The 24,260-nt window shown below is 41.8% G+C and overlaps 1 protein-coding gene across 4 annotated transcripts in view; it reads right to left on the bottom strand.

The window, feature by feature from the left end:
• Positions 1-24,260, bottom strand: part of FAM126A (family with sequence similarity 126 member A) — an 88,100-nt gene that overhangs the window by 43,336 nt on the left and 20,504 nt on the right. For all 4 annotated transcript variants that reach the window (XM_033930881.1, XM_033930884.1, XM_033930883.1 and 1 more), the window contains 2 exons: positions 22,613-22,728; positions 16,468-16,563 (listed from right to left, as the gene is read on the bottom strand). In XM_033930881.1, the coding sequence (XP_033786772.1) occupies positions 16,468-16,563; positions 22,613-22,728 (212 nt within the window). The remainder of the gene's footprint in view (positions 1-16,467; positions 16,564-22,612; positions 22,729-24,260) is intronic.

Genomic DNA, 24,260 nt, shown 5'->3' with positions numbered 1-24,260 from the left:
TAATAACTTCAACTGCTCAACATTGTCCCCTCTTCTACCCTCTTCCCAAATGCTCCAGAATGTTGTGAGGCTCAAAGTTAACACAAGTGGGTATTATCTGAGCATCCTGTCAGCTAACAGTCTAAACATGGAGGAGAGCTAGAGTGTCAAATAGACCATACATGTGGTTTGGCAGAGATGGGGTTAAAGATTCCCATAGTAAAAATGAGGGTACAGAAACCATGCTTGCTGTGGCTGTCTTTACTAAATGACTGAAGTAGGTTCGGTTTTCCAAATATAAAAGAGTCAGATATCATTGTGTAACAATAAACTTTTATTGATCATGACTGGAGTTGCCATCCAACATATTACTAATAACTGGATATACCACAGTAGGCTTAATTTTAATTTCTGGTGGAATTCGTTATGTCACATGTATGGAATGGAAAGATCACTGGCGGTACAGAATGGAAATTATAAAAATTTTATAAAAATATGGAAGCCATTAACATCTTTTTGTCATGATTAAATGACATTTTTCTATTAATTATACACCACTTAGTGTTGGGTGGGGGGAGGGTTTCAATTGGAGGGTTAATGATCTTATAATGAATAATGGGCTTAGAGGGAGGGTGGCGGAGGGTTGCATTTATATTTATAAGATACACTGATAAGACGTTCAAGTGGTCTAATTAATAGTGTTTATTATGAATTTTGTACACTTGATGAAAGTTTTAAAATGAATAAAAAAATTTTTTAAAAAAAGGCAGAAGCCAAAAGAAAGGAAGGCGACTGGCCTAGTTTTCCTTTCCAATTGACCAGCTGCTGCGTCCTTCTGTGGCCTGATGCAGCAGCAAACATGGCTTAGGCTTTGCAGTAGCAGCCAGAATGAATCAATCAATCCATGGCTTCTTTCGTCACAAAAGTGATATGTAGAGGCAACACGGTAGAAAAGGATTAAGGCACTTCATGGCATGACTTGTGCACTGGAAGAAGCCACTCAGTCATGTTTTGACCATTACTGCGGAGCCTTATCCACTTCTGGCCGCAGGTAACCACCATGCTGGAGCACCAAGAGGGCCAGGGAAAGTGCCCCCATAGGCTAGTTCTGGCCCACAGGCCACATAGCTTTGAAACCCCTTTTACAGAACATCAGCTACTCTATGGCTCTCCTCCATCCTGGCTGACTTGTATATGCTCCTGATAACAGAACAAAGTGTTTTACTTAACAATCATACTGCCATCTGATCCCACAGTAGTACATGCGGAAGAGACAGCAGTTCTTCCGCATAATCCAAGTCCCCCATTTACCTCTCTACAGCTAGAGGTTGGCAAGCCTGGTGTCATGGGTGCCATAGACGTCTGCTGAGACATTATGAAAGTAGAACACATGGTATTTGCCAATACTCCATCAAAATATCCTGTCACTTCTTGGAAGCTATTCGTGTCTCTGGGGAGAGAAGCGCATTCCTTTGCAATCTTTTCAGAATGATTTCCCTGACTTGGCTGGCTCAAATCCCTCATCCCAAATCACTCTGGATTTTTTTAATTTTTACCTTTTAAAGGCATTGGTTTACATTCTGTCAACAATGATCTATATTCCATTGACAATCAGAATTTTTTTTAAAGTCTTTATTCATTTTTAAAACTTTCAATAAGTGTAACATAAGATACAATCATTTTTACTTTAACATCACTTAAAATGCCATCAAAGTATAACTCACATCAAATATTCCCTCTTCCTTATACCCAACAATTGTTCTTAAGCATAAGAAATCATAAAGTATTCCCTCCCACCTCCCCACCCTGGACGTGTATGAACAAAAGGGAAAAGATAATATTCATTCTGTACAGTATTTTATTAATGACTCCCAAACATCCCTAAATTTCTTAAAATGCCCCTGCTGTATGGCTATTGCCCGTTCCATTTTATAGATTTGGCATAACGAATTCCACCAAAAATTATAATTCAGTCGATCCCAATTTTTCCCGTTTTTCATAATTTGCTGTATGGCAACCCCTGTCATGATGAGCAAAAATTTATGAAAACCATATTTTTTTCAGCATAAGATTTCATTCTGCTTTAGCACCAATCATGTCCCAAAGCAGCTGAGGTGGCAAGACATTAGCCCCCAATACTGTATAGGTTTTCAGTAAAAATACCAAGGTATATCCTTGACCCTCTGCTTGATCATACTATAAAAGAGCACAAGAATCATATGTAGAGCTTAAGGATTGTAGCTTTATGCATTGCCCTTGAAATATTAAGAGTTTGGCTTCTATTTACAATTCGAATGAGATGTGTATGTTCATACATAAAGATGAATAGCCAAGTAACATATCGTTTGTTTAACCAACTCGAACCAGCTGAATTGCTATGCCAGTGCAGCCAGGGAGACATTAAAATATAAGCCTGTAATCATAAATAAACGTGTGCTTTCCCCTCAGGGAGCAATTAGCAGTTCTTTTCTCTTTCCTGTCTACCCTCTGGGGGGAACCCTGGCAGAAGTTTGCTAATACTTTTAAATTAACAATGTGGTCTCATTCTGAGAAATGAAGTTTTATGTTCTTTAAGACAGGACCTTCGAAATACTGTGAGCAGAAGTGCCTGGTGTACCCACACATTACTAAGGCACGCCTAAAAATTCCAGATACGTTCCTAAAACGTATTCCAGATACGTTCCTATCTGTTCCAGATACGTTGCCTAAAAATTGGCGCTGACTAGGTCAGGGGTAGGCAATTCCGGTCCTCAAGAGTCGGAGCCAGGTCAGGTTTTCAGGATATCCACAATAAATATGCATGAGATAGATTTGCATCTCAAGGAGGCAGTGCATGCAAATCCATCTCATATATATTCATGGTGGAGATCCTGAAAACCTGACCTGGCTCCGGCTCTCGAGGACCGGAACTGCCTACCCCTGGACTAGAGCGGTGATAAAACACGACTCTATAAAGCTTAGGCACACTGTATAGAATCATGCTGGGCACTGCTAGGCATCCTAACGTTTAAGTGCACCACATTTACACCAGGGCTTTCTTGGCCTAAATGCCAGTGGCTAGGTTAGGTGCCTAACTCAAAACACGCCCACGATCTGTCCCCCTAACCACGCCCACTGAGGCGATAATTGCAAAATTATCTGCGCCAATTTAGCCTTATCAATCAATCTAGGTGCCTGCACGGGCTAGGCGCAACGATGGCGGTGCCTAACATTAGGTGGACTTTTTTAGAATTTGGGCGACAATGCATAAAAATGGGTCAGCAAAGAACTTAACTCGTGCAAGTTTCAAGTTTATTTTTAACTTGTTGAATCGCTTAATTTAAATTGCTAAGCGATTTACAGATAAAAAATAGATACAACAGAGTAATTATAAATGTATACATAAATTTAATACATTATCATAAAGTCAAACAAACTAACTAACAGACACACGGGGAAAGAAAGGGTAGAACTACAATCGTATATATTAAAGAGAACATAAATGGAAAATACACCAGGTAGGGGAAATCACAGGGGAATAAAAGATAAAAAAGTAAAAAAATTTTATAAAAATCCTTAATAAAATTCACACATCAAACGCATCTTTAAAAAGGAAACTCTTTAAGCTGCTTTTAAACTGTTTCAAATCACTTTCTATTCTAAGATACTGGGGTAAACTGTTCCATAATTGTGGGGCTATAACGGAGAAAATATCAGTGCGACGAGTTCCAATAACTTTTAATGATGGAACCGTTAGAAGTTTTTGATCAGTGGATCTTAATGAGCGTGAAGTACTATATGGAATGAGTAATCTATTAATGAATTGAGGTTCATTTGTAAGTAATGTTTTAAAAACATAAGTGAGCGCAGTATGGAGTCTTTTCACTAAGCTGCAGTACACGGGGGGGGGGGGGAATGGCTTTGGCACACCCTTACTTGGCTCTCTCTCACGCACTAAGGCCATTTTTAATGCAGCTATTAAAACCCTGCTTTTCTATTTTTTTCTCCATTAATGGCAGTGCACTAATGCTACAGTCATTTATAAAGTTACCCCGGCACCACTTACTACCACCTATTTTGTATGCGGAAAGGGCTCCCGCATTATCTATGCGCCAACGTAAATGTGCTAACTGGTTAGCGCAGGAAGGCCTCTCTTCACTCCCGACATGTGCCCCCTCAAAAAAAAAAAAAAAAAAAAAAAAGACAGAATTAGCGCACAGTACACAGTCGCACATTCAAAAGCTATTGCGGTATGTCCCATCGCAGTCCATTTTAGTGCTACAATGATTGTAAACTGTTTAGCTATGGGCAGCATATCAAATTTTTCCTAAATAAATAAAAGACCAACATATTACTGCTCAGTGAGGGTGGCTAATTTAGATCCAGACTTTGTGGCTCAAGATCGCCACAATCTGAGATTCTACTTCCTCTGCCGGACAACACTTTGGGAAAAATTGACCACTGCACCAATGATTTTATGGTAAGAATACTATAATAATAATAATAACTTTATTTTTGTATACCGCATTACCTTGGAAGTTCTATGCGGTTAACAGATGAAGAGACTGTACATTTACAGTGAAGTTACAATTTTTTATTTTTTTTTGGTATAGCAACATTTACATTTTCAGTGACGCTACATTTACGGTGAAGTTATTTTTCAGCTAGGTTACAAATTGCAGAGAAGTTACATTTGCTGTAAGTTACATATATATAGCGGAGTTCATACAGTAGTATTACATATGGCGGTGATAACATACTGCGGTGTTCGATAAGGCAGAGCAGAGGCATTTAGTATGGGAGGTAACGAAGAAGGGGTGATTAGTTGGATAGGGTGATCCATTTTATTTAACCATTTGGTGGGAACTTTTAAGACAATCCAAGAACTTAAAACCTTTGAAATTAAAATGATGAAATATATTAACAACTACCAGACAGGACTTCCGCCAGGTGGTCGAGGCCAGTAGCGTGCTCGACTTCAAGAGTCGATGGGACAAACAGGTGGGAGTACTACAGAGTTATGCTCAATCGATAGATACTCCAAGCAGACTAGTTGGAGGGAGGGTTCTCGAGTGGGCAGACTTGTTGGGCCATCGGCCCTTTTCTGCCGTCATATTCTATGTTTCTATGACTTAAACATCTGGGCTTCCTTTCCCATTATAAAGACATTTAAAATTGCTTTGGCACCTGTCTCCTGCTCACTCATCCCTCCCATCTTCCCGTGAAGCTATCCCTGAAATGCTTTCATGATCTCCTTATACAGTGGTACCTTGGTTTGCGAGCCTAATTCGTTCCAGAAGCATGCTCGTAATCCAAAGCGCTCATATATCAAAGCGAATAATGGAAACTCAGACGATTCGTTCCACATCTCAAAAACTTTAATATAAAATATACTGTATATACTTGTATTGCAAGACCTCGCTCGTTTAGAACAGTCACTACACTCCCACAGCGTACTGATATTAGGTGGGAACTCAGAACTGGGTAGGACAATGTAGACTTTGAGCCAAATGGGATGGAACTGGGCACTGGCAGAATGAGTAGGGGTTCAGGGACTGTGCGACAGTGAAGGCAAGGCCAGGATGTACCGGGCTAGGGTCTATTGTACTGCAGGTAAATTGTGTGTGTGTACGCTATGCATGCTTGTATTACGCTTAATTGCTGTGTGCTCTGCGATGTGACGCTTATATGTTGTGCGTACTGTGATGACGTGGCGTGCAAAGTGCTTGTATTGCAAGACAATGCTCGTTGATCAAGTTAAAATTTTATCAAAACGTTTTGCTCATCTTGCAAAACACTCGCAAACCACGTTACTCGCAATCCAAGGTTTTACTGTATATACTGATACACTCCCCCCCTCCGTATTCATGAATTCCATAGCTACGGATTCGCTTATTCACGGTTTTAAACCAAAAAAATGCATTTTCATTTTTCAGGCTATTTTAAGCCCTGAAAGCGGCCACCCCCCCCCCCCATAAGCCTTACCTGGTGGTCTAGCGGGTTTTCGGGGCAGGAGCGATCTTCCCTCGCTCCTGCCCCGTGCAGATCGCTCACAGGAAATGGCTCGAGAAACTACGGGAGCTCAAGGCAGCCATTTCCTGTGAGCGATCTGCACGGGGCAGGAGCGAGGGAAGATCGCTCCTGCCCCGAAAACCCGCTAGACCACCAGGTAAGGCTTAAGGGGGGGCTTTCAGGGCTTAAAATAGCTGGGGGAAGCGGGGGTTAGGGCCGAACCGGCCCGAATATTATTCGCGATTTTTTAACATTCGCGGGCCGGCTCTGCCCCTAACTCCCGTGAATACGGAGGGGGAAGTGTATTTGTCAACATTTGCTCGCTTCTGATCTGAAGAAGGGTTACCTTCGAAAGCTCATCATAAAATGCATCGAGTTAGTCCAATAAAAAAAGGTATTACCTTATTTCCACATATTACCTTAGAAAGTGGACTAACATGGCCACCACACCATTCTACTTCTGAAAGGAAACAGAGCTCATTCCAGACATACCAGAGAGAAAAATGGAAACTAGTTAAGAAGTGCCTTTTAAAATGACAGCACATGAGGCCATTTTGGAAGCGTGAGACTTACTGGTCCCTCATTCTCCTCTGGCTAGCTTTGAACCCACAGCATCTCTCATTACAATGACATACAAGGCTGGCTAATACTAGAAAAGGGATAGTGTGCCTAAAAACCACATGCCCGATACAGGAATTTCATCCAGCCTTTGGCTCACAACTTTTTCATCACACATTCATGCTCTCTAACAGCTTATAGAACTCTGTCCAATCCTACTGTATGTAAATACCTATATGTGTGGGGGGTGGGGGTACATGCTCGTGTCTGTACACGTGTGTGTTCGCTGATCAGGAAGAGAGATGACGGAGGAAGGAACTGAACCTTTGAAACTGTCTTTATCACAATGTTACAGTGAATCAGTGTATGTATACCGCAGCTGTGAGTGTTGCTTCTCTCAGAGAAATGGGATTGTGGCATTTTTATTTTTGGAGTTTATTATCTTCTGCCTCCCACCACATGCAGAAATGTCAACTTCTATAGCACTGAAACTTTCTACAGATCTTCCTGCCTTCCTGCAATTAGAGCTGCCATCCAGTCCTTCACCCTCAACTGCCAGTGGAAAAGGAGTTGGGGGGAGGACAGCAGAACTACAGACAGAGGGTTTTTTTTTTGGGTGGGGTTAAACTTTAAATTTATTTATTTATACATTTTCAAGAAATATACAATTTAACAATAGTTGTGCTAATAATATAAATTGCAAATGTATCTATAATAATAAAACCCTAGAGCGCGCATGCGCGGTCGAAAGTCCGTGAGTCCTGGTGGCGTGAGGTGTGCTTCTGTGCCAGTCCTCACGGCGCCTGCGCTAGCTGGAGGCGCGTGTGCCAGGGACTCCTCCCTCCCGCTACCGGTCCTCTTCAAAGCGGCCTGCTGAGGTTCGCCAGCCGCTGTAGCGAACCTTGCAGGCCGCTCTCCAAAGGATCGGTGAAGAAAACTATAAGAAGGCGAAGGCAGGACAGAGGCTGCGATCGGCAGTGGCTGCTGCTACTCCTGCAGCCGCCTAGCTCCTCTCCGCCGGCCCCGGCCGGCAGCCCCCTCCACCCCATCCTCTCTGCTCTGGTGGCCCACGCAGGAGAAGGAGCGGACGATGCAAGGGGGTTGAAAAAGCGAAAGGTGGGACGAGAAGGGGAAAGGGAGGGGGAGGAAGTCTAAAATGAAAAAAAAACCCAAAAAACAACTTTATACAGGAAGAAGAGTCTCTAGCACCCATTAATGTAACGGGCTTAAAGACTAGTACATAACAACCTCCAAAGTTAACCATGTCAATGAGAACAAAATGTGTTTAAGATGTTCCAGTTTCTAATAAAGGATGATTTATGACAGAGGTTTCAAACTCAGAAAAATGACCAGACATCCTGTTGATTTCTGAAACAAGTCAAAGTTGGAAATCCTATCCTTCTGGGTCCTGAGCACATCTCACAGGGCTGCTTAAGCATGTGGGCACGAAGCATGTGCAAAGTTTGCCAATGGCTCTATCTGACCCAGCCCACAGTTAACAGATGTTACTTTGCAATACACATAATAACCAATATTGAGATGGTTTGGGGAAATCCACTGCTTATTCCTAGAACAAGTGTTCCCATGTGCCTGTCCCATGCTTTCTTGAACTCAGACAGTTGTCTTTGTCTCTACCACCTCTATTCCACACATTTACCATCTTTTCTGCAAAAAAAAAAAAAAAAAAAAAAAAAAAGTAATTCCTTAGATTATTCCTGAGCTTATGACCTCTTAACTTCATCCCCTGCCCTCTCTTGCTGGAGTTTCCTTTCAATTGAAAGACTTGCCTAATGCATATTTATGTTAAGTAAGTATATTAACATTCCCTATGTGTATGTGTGGGGGGGAAGGGTGCATATATCGCTGCTGTGTGTTGTGTGTGGCATGTGTTGTGTCTGTGACGGGGGAGTGGGGGCAGCGGCGCAGTTTGTAAGGTGATATGGCAGATGTGGTGGGGGTTGTTAAGGGAGTGAAAGAACGGGGAACGCCTAAACTTCCTTACCCTGTTCTCTGCTACATTTCACAGAGCTTCTACGACTACAAAAGTTGGAACCTCTTTTGCCAATGAAGCACACTGGGCCATTTCTTCATTTCTCTGTAACTCCCAGCCCAATCTAGCCTATTTTTTAACTTGTGGTGTCTTTTTACTAATTTTTCCTCTCATGCCAAGTTTCACCCTATTCTGTTAAAATTTTTGAAGAGTTATTTTACCAAAAAAGACATTCAACCTCTTTTCTCTAATTCTTTCCAACTTCTGCTGGGTCGGAAAGAATAAACAAAACGTCCTCTAAAATTAGCTCTCCGTGTGTTTTAGAAATTCCATAAAGGGAAGCAAAACACAATTTCAACATAAAGCATTCATGGGATCTGAAATACATCCTATTTTACTTGTAAAGGAACCCATTAACACAAGGATCTAAGAGCACTGGAGCTCATAATGAACGAAGCTCCATTGCCACACAATGGAGAACAGTGCCCTACTGTGAACACCACCTCACTGCTCAGTAGTGAAAATTCACTTACAGATGAAGAACGCACAGATTTATGAGCGAAAGGAATTCATTTTGGAGAATGACAGTTTTGTGCAAAGGAATCAATTCCAGCCTGGCAAACAGACGCACACTTATGTCCCAGGAACTGAATGCAGGGTCCCAGACAGCAAAGGTTCAGGGGGCATGACAAGTGCTTTAATGGTTTGAAACTAGTGCCACTGCACTAAAAGCATAAAAGCGATCCTACCCAATATGTTTTTCCCCATCCCCACTATTTCCCTCTCTTCTCCAAAATATGTAACTTTCCCCCCCCCCTTTCCCTCATATCCTCACTTTCATGTTAGTCAAGTTATGTCTTTAATGTTCACCCACTACATTTTATATTTTAAATTTTTTCTTCTTCTTTTTTCCTCTGTATAAATTTTATTGTGAACCAGCCAGATACTTGGTGATGGTCGGTATATTAAAAAGTTAATAAACTTGAAACTTGACCCTGGCATACAAACCCTATCCTCTTCCTACAGGACTTTCTGAAAACTAGTTCCTCTGGCAGTACTAAGACTAAATTCATCATTTTAACAAGTGGATGTTTGTTGTCCAAAAATATAGTATGAATAATAAATACAATATGAGAAATTTAGGGTTAGCTTAGAAATCCAGTCAAAGATTAGTTTGTGATCAAGACACCAGATGAAATGAAATCTGTAGCGCTCATGGCTCTTCATATTATCAAGGAGGAGAAAACAATTCTTGCGCGGAATCGCACGAAAGCATTCATAGCTATGAAATGACTTTCCTTGAAAAATATTTTTATAAGATCGCTCGATCGTGATTTGCTTCGTCTAAAAAGATGCAGCTGGCTGGGTCTGTCCATAGGTTTTATTCCACTCAGTAGTGCTCATTAAGCAGAAAGCTATGCAGGGGTATAAAGAGGCACTTGAGTAGGAATCTGCTGATGAAGCTCCCACTCATTTGTGCATTAGTCTCTCAGCCATGAGAAAGCAAATCACACTCTTGGAACACAGCACTGCAAAAGGTGATACTCTGGAAGTAAACTTTGCAATGTTTATCTGTGAAGTGAGATTTGTACTTAAAGGGGAAAGATTACATAAGCAAAAAAAAACTCATTCCTTTCCCCCTTAATAACTCATCTGCTCCCCAATATGTATTTTTCCACATACGTTGGTCACTATATCACAATCTTATTCCAGCGGTCTGAGAATCTCCCTCCCTCTCCCTTACCTTCACGGCGTAAAGAAACTTAAGGGAGGGAAGGCGCACAGTCACCGATTGCACACGAGGCCCCTTCCCTCCCTCCCTACCTCCGGCTAAATCTATCTCCCTCCCCCTTACCTTTGCGGCGCTTTAGAAAAGAAACTGATGCCGGCGAAGCCTGCCTGTGCCGCCCTGCAGTCACGCGTGTATAGGCAGAAGCTTCTCCTCTGACCATTGTTATTTTATAAACACAAATAAAACAGAGCAAGGTTCAACAAAACCCATCTCCCCTACCTTTCACAAATATCCCCTTCACTATTGTGAAAACTAAACAAACCAAATTACTACAGAATGCTACATAGAAAAATCAAGCTAACAGAATACTTTAGTCACACATGGCAAGAATAATGTTAGGGGAGTGCAACTAGGGCAACTGCCTCCTGGTCAGAGAGAGAGCCCTAAGTCAGCTGGAAGCTAAAGAAGCACAGCCTGGACTTTGCAGTCCCCAGTTTGTCTAACACCAGCTCTAGCAGGATACATATTTCAAATCTGAAATATTCTAATCACAATATATAAAATAAATTTATTTTTTTTTCTTTTTGTTGTCTGGTAATTTTATTCTTCAAATCACAATGGTCTCAGGCTTTGGTTTTAGGTTCCTTCTGTCTTCATCGTGACATGGCTGGCTCCTGAAGGTAAAATAGACGCAAGAGGAGCTGAGGAGAAGATGCCGAGTCTGACACAGGCGCAATTTTTTTTTTACCACAGGAGTAAGACTTTTACAGCTCCCACAGGGCGGTAAAAGGTCTTGTCCCCATTCCTGCGGGGCGGTGAAAGGTCTTGTCCCCATTCCTGCGGTAAACCAGTTGCAAAAGTCTCCATTCCTGCGGATTTACTGCGGTAAACGGTCCCCGTGTCATTCTCTAGCTGTGACGTCCTGGTTTAAAAGTCCAACAGAAGAACTCTTTTCAAAGGGTTAAAGTTACTGCAGGAAAAGTGGATGTAGCTATCAGGGGACTATATTGAAAAATTTAAAAAAAACATTTTTTTGAAAACTCTTTTCTTTCCTACTGAGGTAGATAAATTATTGAACGCCCCTCGTATACTTCTTTCCCAATCAAAATGCCCTTAAAAGTAGAGAATAAAAGTATAAAACTACAGCAATAATTGCTATCAATAGCCTTTGAATTTTGGCTCTTCTCTTTTTAGTTATGTAGTCCTTTTTTAGCCTATGCTGTTGGCATTTGTTAAAAAGTAAATGGTCACAGTTAAAAATACATCAGATATTTAGCAATAGTATCCAAACACTGGCCAACAATGAATATCAAGTAATCAGCACCAACCAGCATTAATATCTATTAGTGGCAATATTCAAAGTTAGGATAGCCTCTTTGTTTTGCTTAACAAATTACAAATTTTTTAAAGTAGAAACTAGGGTACTGGAGCTGGCCTAAAGATCTAGTGATAAACGTGCAGAATTAAGTAGTTCTAACTGTGCTCAAGAAACATTTAAAATCACTTAACCAAAACTACTTTCTAAAAATAATGTGGAAGTAAAAAAAAGCAACCTACAGCACTTTTCAAACACATGTAAGAGAAAGCAAGCTTTATGAAGCAGAACTATTTAATCAAACCATTCAGGGCTTAATCCCCAAAGCTTCTTCCTGGTATCTGTTGGGGAAGCTGAGAATGACACGGGGACAACTTTTTCCCCGCAAGTTTTTTTTAATGCCCCTGCCCCATTCCTGCAAGCTCCTTCCTCAACTGCACAAGTCTTAAACCAGGGCTGCCCAAGTCCGGTCCTCGAGATCTACTGACAGGCCAGGTTTTCAGGTTATCCACAATGAATATGCATGAGAGAGATTTGCCTGCACTGCCTTCTTGGTATGCAAATCTCCTCTCTCATGCATATTCATTGTGGATATCCTGAAAAACTGGCCTGCCAGTAGATCTCGAGGACCGGACTTGGGCAGCCCTGCCTTAAACATTTTAAAATCATAAGTGTTCGAGGCTTGAGCAGTTAAGGCAGAGCTTACAGAAATGGGGCATGGACGGGGACAAAACTCAAGGGGACGGGACGGAGAAACTGAGTTCCTGCAGGGACAGGGAAAAATTTGTCCCCATGTCATTCTCTAATTCACAGCTCAGGAAGGGAACTCCAGGTCATTACAGCACTTAGGGCTAGATGCACTAAAGTCAGTCGGTATTAAGAACTGGATTGCTGTTTTGTTGATTCTAGACAGGCAACTGATACGCTACCATGTTTGCATGCAAATGATTTGATTTTTTTTTTTTTTTTTAATGGAACAGATATTTTGCATGTGTAACACATGCAAAATATCTGTGCCATTGAAAAAAAAAACAGGCAGACCTGTTGGTAACACAGTTACCAATAGCTAAAACCCCTGTTTGTTTTTTGCATAGCCAAGTAATGTTAGTGCATCAATCGCTTGGGTACTTTGCATGGGGTTTTAGCTAATTTGCATGGAGGGATCAGAAAATGGGCGATCGAGGGGAAAAACACACGGTGAGCCATTTTGTGCATCGGGTCGGTAAAAGCGATTGTCACTAAAGCTGTGAAAACAGGCTTAGCGATGATCGCTGACTTTAGTGCAGGGATCTCAAAGTCCCTCCTTGAGGGCCGCAATCCAGTCGGGTTTTCAGGATTTCCCCCGTGAATATGCATTGAAAGCAGTGCATGCACATAGATCTCATGCATAGTCATTGGGGAAATCCTGAAAACCCGACTGGATTGCGGCCCTCAAGGAGGAACTTTGAGATCCCTGCTTTAGTGCATTTAGCCCTTAGTGACTGGTTAAAGTCAGCACAAGAACAGGATTGCCGTAATGGCTGTGATCCATGCTTCCGAGACACAAGAACTTGGAGGCTAAGACTGAGGGATCAAATATGGTGATGTCCAGGAAGGTCAACAGTAAGAACCTGAGGAGCTGAAAGTCTAAAAAAGTAGAAGACCCACACCAGAAAAACACACACACACATAAGTATTAGTGCTTTCATATTTTATCTTCCCTGTTGAATACATCACACTTTTCCTCAGTTTGCCTACATTTGATTCTAAGTATTTTGTAAACCCCAAACACTCCCCCTTCCCCCCCTGTTATCGAAGGACCAGAATCTCTAAAAAATATATGGGATAACATGACTGCAATTTGGAAGGTCCTAAAACCACAAACTCATATTTGAATGTCTTTTGTCTTTCCAGTGCCTCTCCTAAAAAGCAATAAAGGTAGGAAATTAGAATACAATTTAAACCATGGAATGTTGCAACTATTTGGGTTTTTGCAAGGTACGAGTGGCCTGGTTTGACCACTACGAGGACAGGCTATTGGGCTAGATGGACCATTGGTCTGACCCAGTAAGGCTATTCTTATGATCTTATGTTCTCTTTCACTGGTTGATTTTCAAAGCACAACTGAAGCATAATTGAATGCTCTTTAGTTTGAATATTTAATTAAGTGAAGAATAATGAAATAATAAAATCAGAGCACACAATGAACAAGCTTTAACTTGCATACAATTCATTCTATGCCATCCAAGAGATTACCAGAAACAGGGATTATTACATTTAAAAGATCAAGGGTCATTGTCGCAGCCATTATTGTAGCAAATTAAAAAAAAAAAAAAAAAAAAAAATCAAACCATTCTCCAAGAAATGGTCATGTAAATAAGGTTGGCAGAGTTTACTAAATTGCATGTGCCCATCACTGGTGATAGCAATGGGCACATGCGCAGAATAAACGCTTTTTTAAAAAAAAAGTCGAGCTGCCGAAGTCATGCAACCCCCTACCCAACCACATACCCCCCCCCGGCAGCGGGACAGATGCCCACTCCTTCCCATCACACAACCCCTCCACCCCCTCCCATCCAACGAACCCCCCTTCCCCTTACTTATGACGGCTGGCTGGTTTAGCGAGCACATTAAATGCAGACTTTAGTTTTGAGAATCTGCCCCCAAGTGTGCTCTCAGATAAACACATGTTATATGATGGCAGCTCTGCTCTTCCAAAGAAAAACACCGACCCGTAAAATGCTCCATATACTGGCCTCGTTTCTCTAGGTAATCCTTAATAATGCAAATGTGCTCACTTAATCTAAAAGTGAACAGTTCTGCCCTCATACAATGCCAGCCATGAGAAACCACTATCGAGACCAATTGCCACTGCAAAGCTATCATCATCCCTCCCCACTAAATGAACATACAGGCTCAGAAGGATCCTACAGCAACATATCAGAAAACACAAATGGCATTGTGGTTTATGAACAGAGGTTTACTAGTACATTTACTTATCTTCAAAGCATTATAACTAATCCTGACAAAGGCCTAGATTCACTAAACCTTCCGATCCTGTCCCGATGATCGCAAAACCAGTTTTACGATTGCTCCCCGACACAATTCACTAAACTTCTGCCCAAACAATCTCCTACCCGATCCGATCATGGAAATGAGGGCAAATGGCATGCAAAAGTAGGAAGCGATCGATTCACTAAGCAGAAGAAGAAACATCGATTGGGTTTGCCGATCTGAAAAGAAGTGACCGCTGAGGACCAGTCGCTTACTATCCTTGCTGACTCTCCTGCCCTGAAATATCAGTATCGAGGTTACAACCCCATATAAAACAACCATCAAAATTAAAAATAAAACTGTAAATTAACTTTACATATGCATAAGAATTCCTTTTTTTATATATATTCTGTAAAAAGCGCATTGCGAGCCCTCGGGTTTAAAGCGTGTTCTGTTCGATAATCCAGCTTCACTGCGTCGGTCACAAATCATTTCTTTTTAAAAATGTCCAACTCGTAGGGCCAGCAAAAGTAAACTGCGGCCACCTCTCCCCCTTTCTTTTGAGCTCGCTTGTGCTTTGCGGGCGGCGCATTCGACACCCGCCAATGATGTGCAGGAATAAACCCCACCCACTAACTATGTAGTAAAGGGCAAAGAGCAAACACATTCATAAATTGCATCACTAACCAACAAGGATACTCTGCGCGTTTCGATCGCCATAGGGCGCACGTCCGATCATATCATTTGCATGTAGAATCTGTTGTGAATCGATTGCTCGGCAGAACTCAGCCAAGAATCGTCCAAGAACGATCCAGATTGGTAAGTTTAGTGAATCTAGGCCAAAATCTTCTGCAATAGTAAATAACAACTTTGTGCTGGACCAGAAGCACCAGTGATAAGAAATAGGGAAGTGATTCTTCTTTGCCTTCAGCAATCAACTTTTAATTAAAATAAAAAAAAAAAAAAAGACAGATGCGCAGCTTCTGTTACTTCCTGTTAATATGCTGTGGTTGAGAAATAGCCAGACCCATGAGCAGAAACAGTGAGGCACTTCCAATGTAAACAAGAAGTTCTACAGTAGAAAATGGCACGGAGACAAATTTGTCCCCGTCGGATCTTAATATCCCTGTGCGATTCCTGCAAGCTCTGCCTTAACCACATAAGCCTCAAACACTTATGATTTTAAAGTGTTCAAGGCTTGTGCAAAAGAGGACAGAGCTTGCTGGAATGGGTCAGGGATAGAGAGATCCTGCAGGGATGGGGACAATTTGGCCCAGCGTCATTCTGTATTCCACAGCACACTTCTACCCCTCTCCTGTACTTTAATAGCACCTTCTGCATAGCATCTCCAAACCCAAATATCTGCATACCCAGCCTATGTGGAAATAACAAGGTCTCAGATTTAAGTGGCATAAAACAGCAGCATTTCTGGCTCCAAGCTCACTTGACTATCCCACAGAGATTGTCACATGAACATTTCTTTAAATACAGAACCAAGGCCAAGATGAAACAACTTACTTTTAAGTTGGCAATGTTGCCTTGAGACGGCACACCCAGCCTGACCATCCAAATAAATCCTGTCAGTTATTTCAAAATTTGCCCTACACAAAAGGTGTATATAGTCCAAAATAGATGAGTTGTGGGTTTTGGGGGGGGGGGGTTTTGTTCTTTAAAGGAAACAACCTGTACAAATTTAGAAAAAAAAAAAACAAACAACCCAAAAACCTTCCTAATCATTTTCAAAAACAAAATTTATCTTGGGTGAAGATAATTCTTTCAGAAGTACAAATATACTATATCCTCTACCCTACACCCAAAAGAATCCATATTCTCTAATAAAAAAATATTTTAAAAAAACTGAATCCAAGACACTTATAGTGCGCCATGCTGGTTTTATTACACTGCACACCATTTATCACCACTACTTACCTAGAACATATGTGGCACAAGGACTGTAGAGACAACAAGGGCACATAGGATAAAGCAGCATTGTAACAAAGTAAGAGAAATGCCAACACTTCAAACCTAGAAAGAAAAAAAAATATTTTCATGTTAAGATCTCAAATTGGTCTTCTGAAATAGCTCCATGTTACCCAATAGAAAACCCACTACCAACTCCTGCTTTCACTTGCAATTTTGACTCTCATGTAGAGCTTAAAGTACCTGGCCTAAAACTTAGAGGACAGCCTCATGCTTCCAATTGCAGCTGTAAGTTTCCAGAGCAAGCCACTTATATATACAGCCTCAAGTCCAACACAAGGCAGCAAAACCACATCACGATATTTATTTATTCAATTTTCTATACTGCTCTCCCAAGGGAGCTCAGAACGGTTTACATGAATTTATTCAGATATTCAAGCATGTTTCTCTGTCTGTCCGGCGGGCTCCCCAATCTATCTAATGTACCTGGGGCAATGGGAGGATTAAGTGACTTGCCCAGGGTCACAAGGAGCAGCGTGGGTTTGAACCCACAACCCCAGGGTGCTGAGGTTGTAGCTTTAACCACTGCGTCACACACTCCTCCAGGAAGAACTGCATGATGTTACAGTTGTGAAACCACACACATTTTGAGTCCTCCTCTGAGAAAATAAAGCAGTAAAATTAGTTCAATTTTTAGCCTAATGTATCTTTATGTAAGAATTATCATCAATACGTTCAAATTTCTGCGACGCTCCTCCCGACATGAATTCATGTTTCATCCACTTCATCAGGGTCAAGGTGGTCGTTTTGTGTTGCACCTCGACCCTGATGAAATGGATGAAACATGAATTTATGTTGGGTGGAGCGCCGCTGAAATTTGAACGTGCTGAAGATAATTCATCTTACATAAAGATAATAAATATTAATAACTTAAGATGAAGCAACAAGAAAAATATTGATAAAAATATATATGGATCAATGAAGAATTGGACTGTATATGAGTAATGTACTCAAACGGTGCGCCGACAACCGAGCGTGGACAACTGAGCGCAGGACTTCATCGCGCCGAAGAAAAAACGTATTTTAAAGGGCTCCGACAGGAGGGTGTTGGTGGGGAACCCCCCCCCACTTTACTTAATAGAGATTGCGCTGGCGTTGTGGGGGGTTTGGGGGGTTGTAAGCAGTGTTCCCGCTAAGCTGCGTTGGCCTGCGCTCACGCACAAAATATTACATCGCAGCGCAAAGTTTCTCTTCACAGCGCACACACGCGTCGGTAAGGTAAGGGGACGCATTGGGGGGATTGCACTTCCCCACAATTGCCATGCTTCGGTTCCTCTTCTTCCTTCCTTCCTCCCCCCCCCCCCCCGCGGGACCCTGCGGCACCATCAACTCTTACTCCCTCTAATGTCGGCCCTGCAGCTCCAGACTTCCTCGCACCTTCTCCCCTCCCCCTTTGGATCGCTATTATTTTAAATGTTATAGCCGCGGAGCTGTATCCATCAGTGGAGATGTCTAACCTCGGCCTGCCCCGGAACTCTTACTGCAACAGTGACTTCCTGTTCCTGCCTAGACGGGCGTCTGCTGCAGTAAGAGTTCCGGGGCAGGCCGAGGTTAGACATCTCCACTGATGGATACAGCTCCGCGGCTATAACATTTAAAATAATAGCGATCCAAAGGGGGAGGGGAGAAGGTGCGAGGAAGTCTGGAGCTGCAGGGCCGACATTAGAGGGAGTAAGAGTTGATGGTGCCGCAGGGTCCCGCGGGGGGGGGGGAGGAAGGAAGGAAGAAGAGGAACCGAAGCATGGCAATTGTGGGGAAGTGCAGAGCTGCAGGGAAGAGTGTTGCGGTACCCAGCTGGAGGGAGAAGGAAGATGAGGGAGGGAATTAAAGGAGATGCCAGGGCTTGGAGCGTAGGAGGAAGGTATGCCAGTCTAAGGGAAAAGGAAGGGGGAGATGTGAGAGCATGGAGGGGGAGCGAAAGATGGAAGAAAAGGAAAGGAGAGAGATGCCAGAGAATCAGGGAAGGGGAGATACCAGACTATGAGGAGAGGTGTGGGAGAGGGAAGGCGAGGAGAGAGATGCCAGACCAATGGGGTGAAAGGAGAGATGGAAGGGGGAGGCATACAGTTTCTGGAAGGGGCATAGAAGGAGAGAAGATGCCATATAGGGGAAGAGAGACGGCAGACAGTGGATGGAAGGAAGAGAGTTACAAGAAGATGAGGAAAGGAGAAACCACAGAAGACAAAGGTAGAAAAAAATTTCTATTTATTTATTGCTTTAGGAGACATGTGTCACTGTTTCTGTGAAGCATTGTATGCAGAGTCCAGCTTCTTGCTGGTTCAATTTAACCTTTGTCTATGTATTTTTATTTTATCCCCCCTTTTACAAAACTGTGAAGCGTTTTTAGCACCAGCCTTGGTGGTAGCAGCTCTGATGCTCAGAATTTTATGAGCATCAGAGCTGTTACCTCCGTAGCTAAAATCCACACTACAGTTTTGTAAAAGAGGGAGGGGTTAGTTTGTGATTACATATTCCTTACTAGGCGAAGGTGTTTTCTGTGTTCTGTGTGTTCGAAAGACATGGTTTTCTGTTAGGATTGACGGTGTAGGATTGATCTGTGCTGGTCTGGCTTGTTTAGTTTTACAATGGGTGTATTGATGTACTGCTCACTGCAATATGTAAGATGCTGCCTTTTCCTAGGTACTCATGTGTGACGTGTGGTTTGTTACTAAAAATCATGTTTTTCTTACAGATGGGGGGGGTGCCAAAAAATGATGGGCCCCGGATGTTACATATGCTAGGTACGCCACTGTATGTAAAGATACCAGAAAGCTGGCGTAGCAAAAACTTCTAAGTTTTGAGTATTTAACCCTCCCACAATCTCACGGGCACTCGTTTCAAGTTTATTGAGATTTTGATTTAAACGCAATATCAAATATTTTCAATGCGTATAACAAAAATAAATTTGGGGAAATAAATAAAACCATTTGAACCAGTGTTCCCGCTAAGCTGCGCTGGCGTGCGCTGGCGCACAAAATATTACATCGCAGCGCACACGTTTCTCGTCACAGCGCACGATCGGAAGAGGCGTAAGGCAGATGGCAGGGCGGCGAGAGGAGAATCGGGCGAGTTGGCTCATAACTTGCTGGCGCCCGATATTTTTGGCTCACGGTGAAAAAAGTTTGCTCACAACACCCGCCCGCTTAGAGGGAACACTGGTTGTAACCCCCCTCATTATACTGGAAACAACTTTTTCCCTGTTTTTAGGGAAAAAGTTAAGTTTTCAGTATAATGGGGGGGTTACACCCCCCACATCCCCCCCAACATGGCAGCGTGAGGCAGCGGGATCCCTATTAAGTAGAGGGGGGTCCCCCCCATCAGAGCCCTTTAAAATACGGGTTTTCTTCGGCGCGATGAAGTCCTGCACTCAGTTGTCCGCGCTCGGTTGTCGGCGTGCCTTTGTCCTCACGCGCTTTTGACCCGTCACCACTCAAACAGCTTGCTAAAGTCATATCAGGCTATGGAGGAGCGAAACAGGCTTCAATCCCAGTGCTGTGCCGAGGCTCTCTGTGAAGCTGGCCAAATCAATTCACTCTCCAGTGCTTTAGGTACAAACCAAGATCTTCATTTACCATCAAGCACGGACAACGCACATCAATTCAAATTCAGCACAGTTAGTGACGGGAGTGAAAGAGAATCGAGGCTTGAGTTACTTAAGGTATATTAAATCACATTAACACATGTTAACAGAGCCTTTAGGGCTCCTTTTACAAAATCACGGTAGCAATTCCCATGAGGCAGATGTGACGTAGCCCATTCAATTCCCACTCATTTGCCATTCCAAGACTCGCTACATAGCTTTGTAAAAGGGGTCCTTAGGTCATAAATCCTCTAAGAATAGAGATATACTTACTGTACCCAAATATAACATACAGTTCATTTTCATTGATAGCTCTAGATAAGAGCTACGTACAAAAAAAAAAAAAAGGGCACAGCTAAAGCTTAAATGTGGTACAAAACAGAAGAGAGTAGTGGGAGAAAACTGAATCGTACTGAAACTGTGTACAAGAAAAATACAGTACAAAGCAGAAATGGCATTTAATACCTGAAAAGAGGACAATCTGAAATAAGATCAAAAGGTAAACGCAATAAAGTTTGCAATAGAGTCACACTTTTGACACTCAGCACACAGCTTCTTAATGAGATCTTATCAAAATTTGAGCTCCTCGAAAGTAATATGCAAATTGCCACTGCATTAAATGTGTGGCGTTAGAAAAAGCAGCACACAAACACACAGCCATTTGCTAAAGAGTAAAATGTCTCTTTTCCTGTCACTCCTGAATATATATGCCACGGTTGTAAACTCAATATAATTGTGTCTCACAGCAAATCCTATTGATTGGTATAGAACTGGAGCCCAAATATCTTTTCAACAGAGCTAAAGATAAGAAGTCATCAATTTATTGTACACAGTTTTTATGATTTTTATAATTTTTGTATGGACCTTCAGAACGCAGCTGGGCACCAAATGCTACCGGTTGCTACCTTCGTCAGTCCAACTTTTATTGAATTTTATTAATTTTTATCTCTTCAAGTATTCTTTTCACTTTTAATATAAAACAAAAGAGAGCCACTTAGCTTTATAGTGGACTATCACTCGTCATTACTTCATATAAATTATAAAAATATAAATCATAAAAAATTGTGTACAATAAATTGATAACTTCTATAGCTCTGTTGAAAAGATATTTGGGCTCCAATTCTATACCAATCAATAGGATTTCCCTTCCTGTCAGTGCATGAGCAATGATTGACACACACACACCCGACATGAAGGAAAACATGGAAACTGCCCCCCTCCTTAAATTCATGCTGCCTTAGCTCAGGTTCCCCCTATACTCCCTAAAATAAATACCTGGTAGTTTAGTGAACCCCAAAGCATACCCTCAAGACCCTTATTTGGCAGACTGACCCAACACTGTGTTTGTCTCAGTATTAACCATGGTAATACACTGACAGTTAGAAGATCAAACAATTAAAAACAAAAAATAAGCAAAAAAAAAATATATACGCGTAAATGTGAAAATAGTGCTCAGTTAAAGATTAAACACCATCTCTCACTGGCAGTGGTGCAACCACAATCATAGCATCTCCTGCCTACCGCCTTAAAAGATAAGTATTACTTATCTTGCTTGATCTTGTATATAGGAGGCAGGAAAGAAGATGGAGATGTAAAGCTCTACTACAGCAAACTGCCAGTGCCTGTGACTTCTCCAGGTGCACAATTCCAAAGTAAAAAATAAAAAATATATACTCAAAATGTATAAAAATCCAATAAAGTTCATATAACTCCCAATCCCCAAGTTAAACAAGTTCAGTCGAATGGGCAGATAGGAAAAAAAAAAAAAATCATCTCCTCCGATCGCCCCCATCTGCATATTGTAGTTTGGGGAATCCATCGGACCTGCCCAGATCAGGCACGGATCAGTCCCGATCGGGCAGGTTTGGGAATCTAGCCCCAAGTGCTGTAAATAGTTGCTTCCTGTGAGCATGCCAGAATGTTGCAAATAAAGACAAGCCGCACTCTGCAAATCAAATTATCTTTTGCAAATAAAAGCACAGGGTCATCTGTATATGTGATCAGATTTGGAGAAATGCCAATCTTTCTATATACAACCTTTTCTTCAGTACCTGATGAGGAAAAGAGGCAATGCAAATAATTCTGGACAAATCTCTACTCTGGGAGTATTATAAACAAACCTGAAATGGAACGTGCTAAATGCTTTTAATCACTCTTTCAACGTCTGATAAGACTATATTTAATCAGTTTTTACTGAACACCAATAAAGAAACAAAAGCAAAACAAGAAAAAGGTTTGTTCAAAAAGATTTTACATTACAGTAAAACATTTCAGACTTCCCCCTTTCCTACTATTCTTGCAGATACAATTCCACACCTCCCCCCCCAACTAAGAAAGGTCCTCCATACCACCCTTATTACCTCTCCCCCCAGCTCCTTAGAGTCCTGATAAAATTTTAATACCTTATCTATCAAGGCAAGAAAGTCACAGTAAAAGCTAAAGCCTGGCAAAATCTACTACTCTATACACACGTCTACAATAATTTTCTTCTTGTGACTGCCTATCAAAGATTACCTGTTTTGAGCTGTTAACATTTCCCGCTGTGGATGAGGCCCACTGTACACAACCCTGCTGAGTCCATGCTGGGAGAGTGCCCCCTCAGTAAGCACCATGGATCCAATGCTGGAAGGCTAGACAAGAAAAAAAAAAGTCTTTGACTCATAAATCCACTAGGTCAGGTTTCAAAGCAAGCACAACCCACAAAGATAAGCAGAGAAGAGATTCTACAATTATAACTGCATCATATACATAGGTGTCAACATTATTTATCGATTGACAAATGTCCTTTTGAAAGGGCGGGAGGGAGGTGGTCAGAAGATCCCTACCAAAAGCTTGCAAAAATTGGTTTTTTGGCCCCCAACATATGGTAACTGATAAAGCAATACTGAAGTCTCAAAGCCTAAGTGACATGCTGAAAGCTGAAGTGCTGGAGTGTCACTCCTGTTTAGCTGTATGTGATATGTCTGTTAAGTCCCCAAGGAGCAGCAGAAAGAAAGGAGAGCCTTGCAAAGATGGTGGCCTGGTGGGGGGAGGGAAGAGGAGGCAGCAGTGACGCCCACTCAACATAATCACATAAATTTCCAAAAGTATAACAGCTGCACTGAAAGATCGGATGAATGAGCTCCTGTTGGTGGAAGAAATTAGAGAAAAGTTTTATTCTTAAGTGTTATCACACAGCAGAAGTGAAGCAAAGGATTGACATGACACAAAATGAGGTGGACCACATTAATGAGCAGACTGCAGAGCTAAGAGGAGAAAATGCCATACTACTGGGCAGAAGAGGAATATCAGAAAAAAAAAAAAATAGAAACAATGATTGGCTTACCGGAAGTTATGAAGGATCAAGAGTTGGACAAGATTTGAGGGAGATGGCTTCTAGCAAAACATATCAAGTGCGTTGAGAAAGAGTGCAAAGAAATCAGGTCACTGAGGTAGCAGGAACAGAGACCGCATCCTCAGCTACAGCGGATAGAGTGGCAATTACGAGAGTGCTTGGGAAGCAAAAAGAAGTGAGTTACAACAGACAAACTACTATTGTTCAATGAGTATTCAACGAGATAGGCAGCACTCGGTTGGGAAATGGCTCTGCTCTGCACAGCTGTGGGGTCAGGTATGTGTTATTCTCAGTGAATCTAATCTAATCTAATGCTTAGTTTTGTATACCGAGCCTTCAATCCAGGAACTCTTGACTCGGTTTACATTGGCTAAATTAGGTCAATAAAGGCAAATAAAAAATTATCAAGAAAGATTAGTTTCCAAAATGTTTAGTAAACAAAATGGTTTTCAAAGACTTATGTAAAAAAAGGAAGGGAGCCAAAACTTCTTAAGCGAAGTGGAAGGTCGTTCCAAAGTCAAGTAAACATAAAAGATAGAGATTGACCAAAAGTCTTGATTCTTTTAATACCTTTACTAGATGGACAGGACAGCTTGAATTGTTGGTCACCCCTTGCAAAAGAGAATCTATAAGAGTTCCAAGATAAAGGAACTAGGGGAGTAAAAATGCTACAGAGAATTTTAAAAGTGACACAGGCACATTTGAATTGGACTCTAAAATATACAGGGAGCCAGCGAAGATTGTAGAGCAGTGGGGTACATGATCAAACTTGCACTTCCCGAAAATCAATCTAGCAGCTGTATTCTGGACCAACTGTAGTCTAGAAAG

The sequence above is a fragment of the Geotrypetes seraphini genome, chromosome 2, assembly GCF_902459505.1.
Source record: "Geotrypetes seraphini chromosome 2, aGeoSer1.1, whole genome shotgun sequence".
Classification (NCBI taxonomy): domain Eukaryota; kingdom Metazoa; phylum Chordata; class Amphibia; order Gymnophiona; family Dermophiidae; genus Geotrypetes; species Geotrypetes seraphini.
Note: the sequence above shows the minus strand (reverse complement) of the source record. Positions and strands in the feature narration are given on the sequence as shown.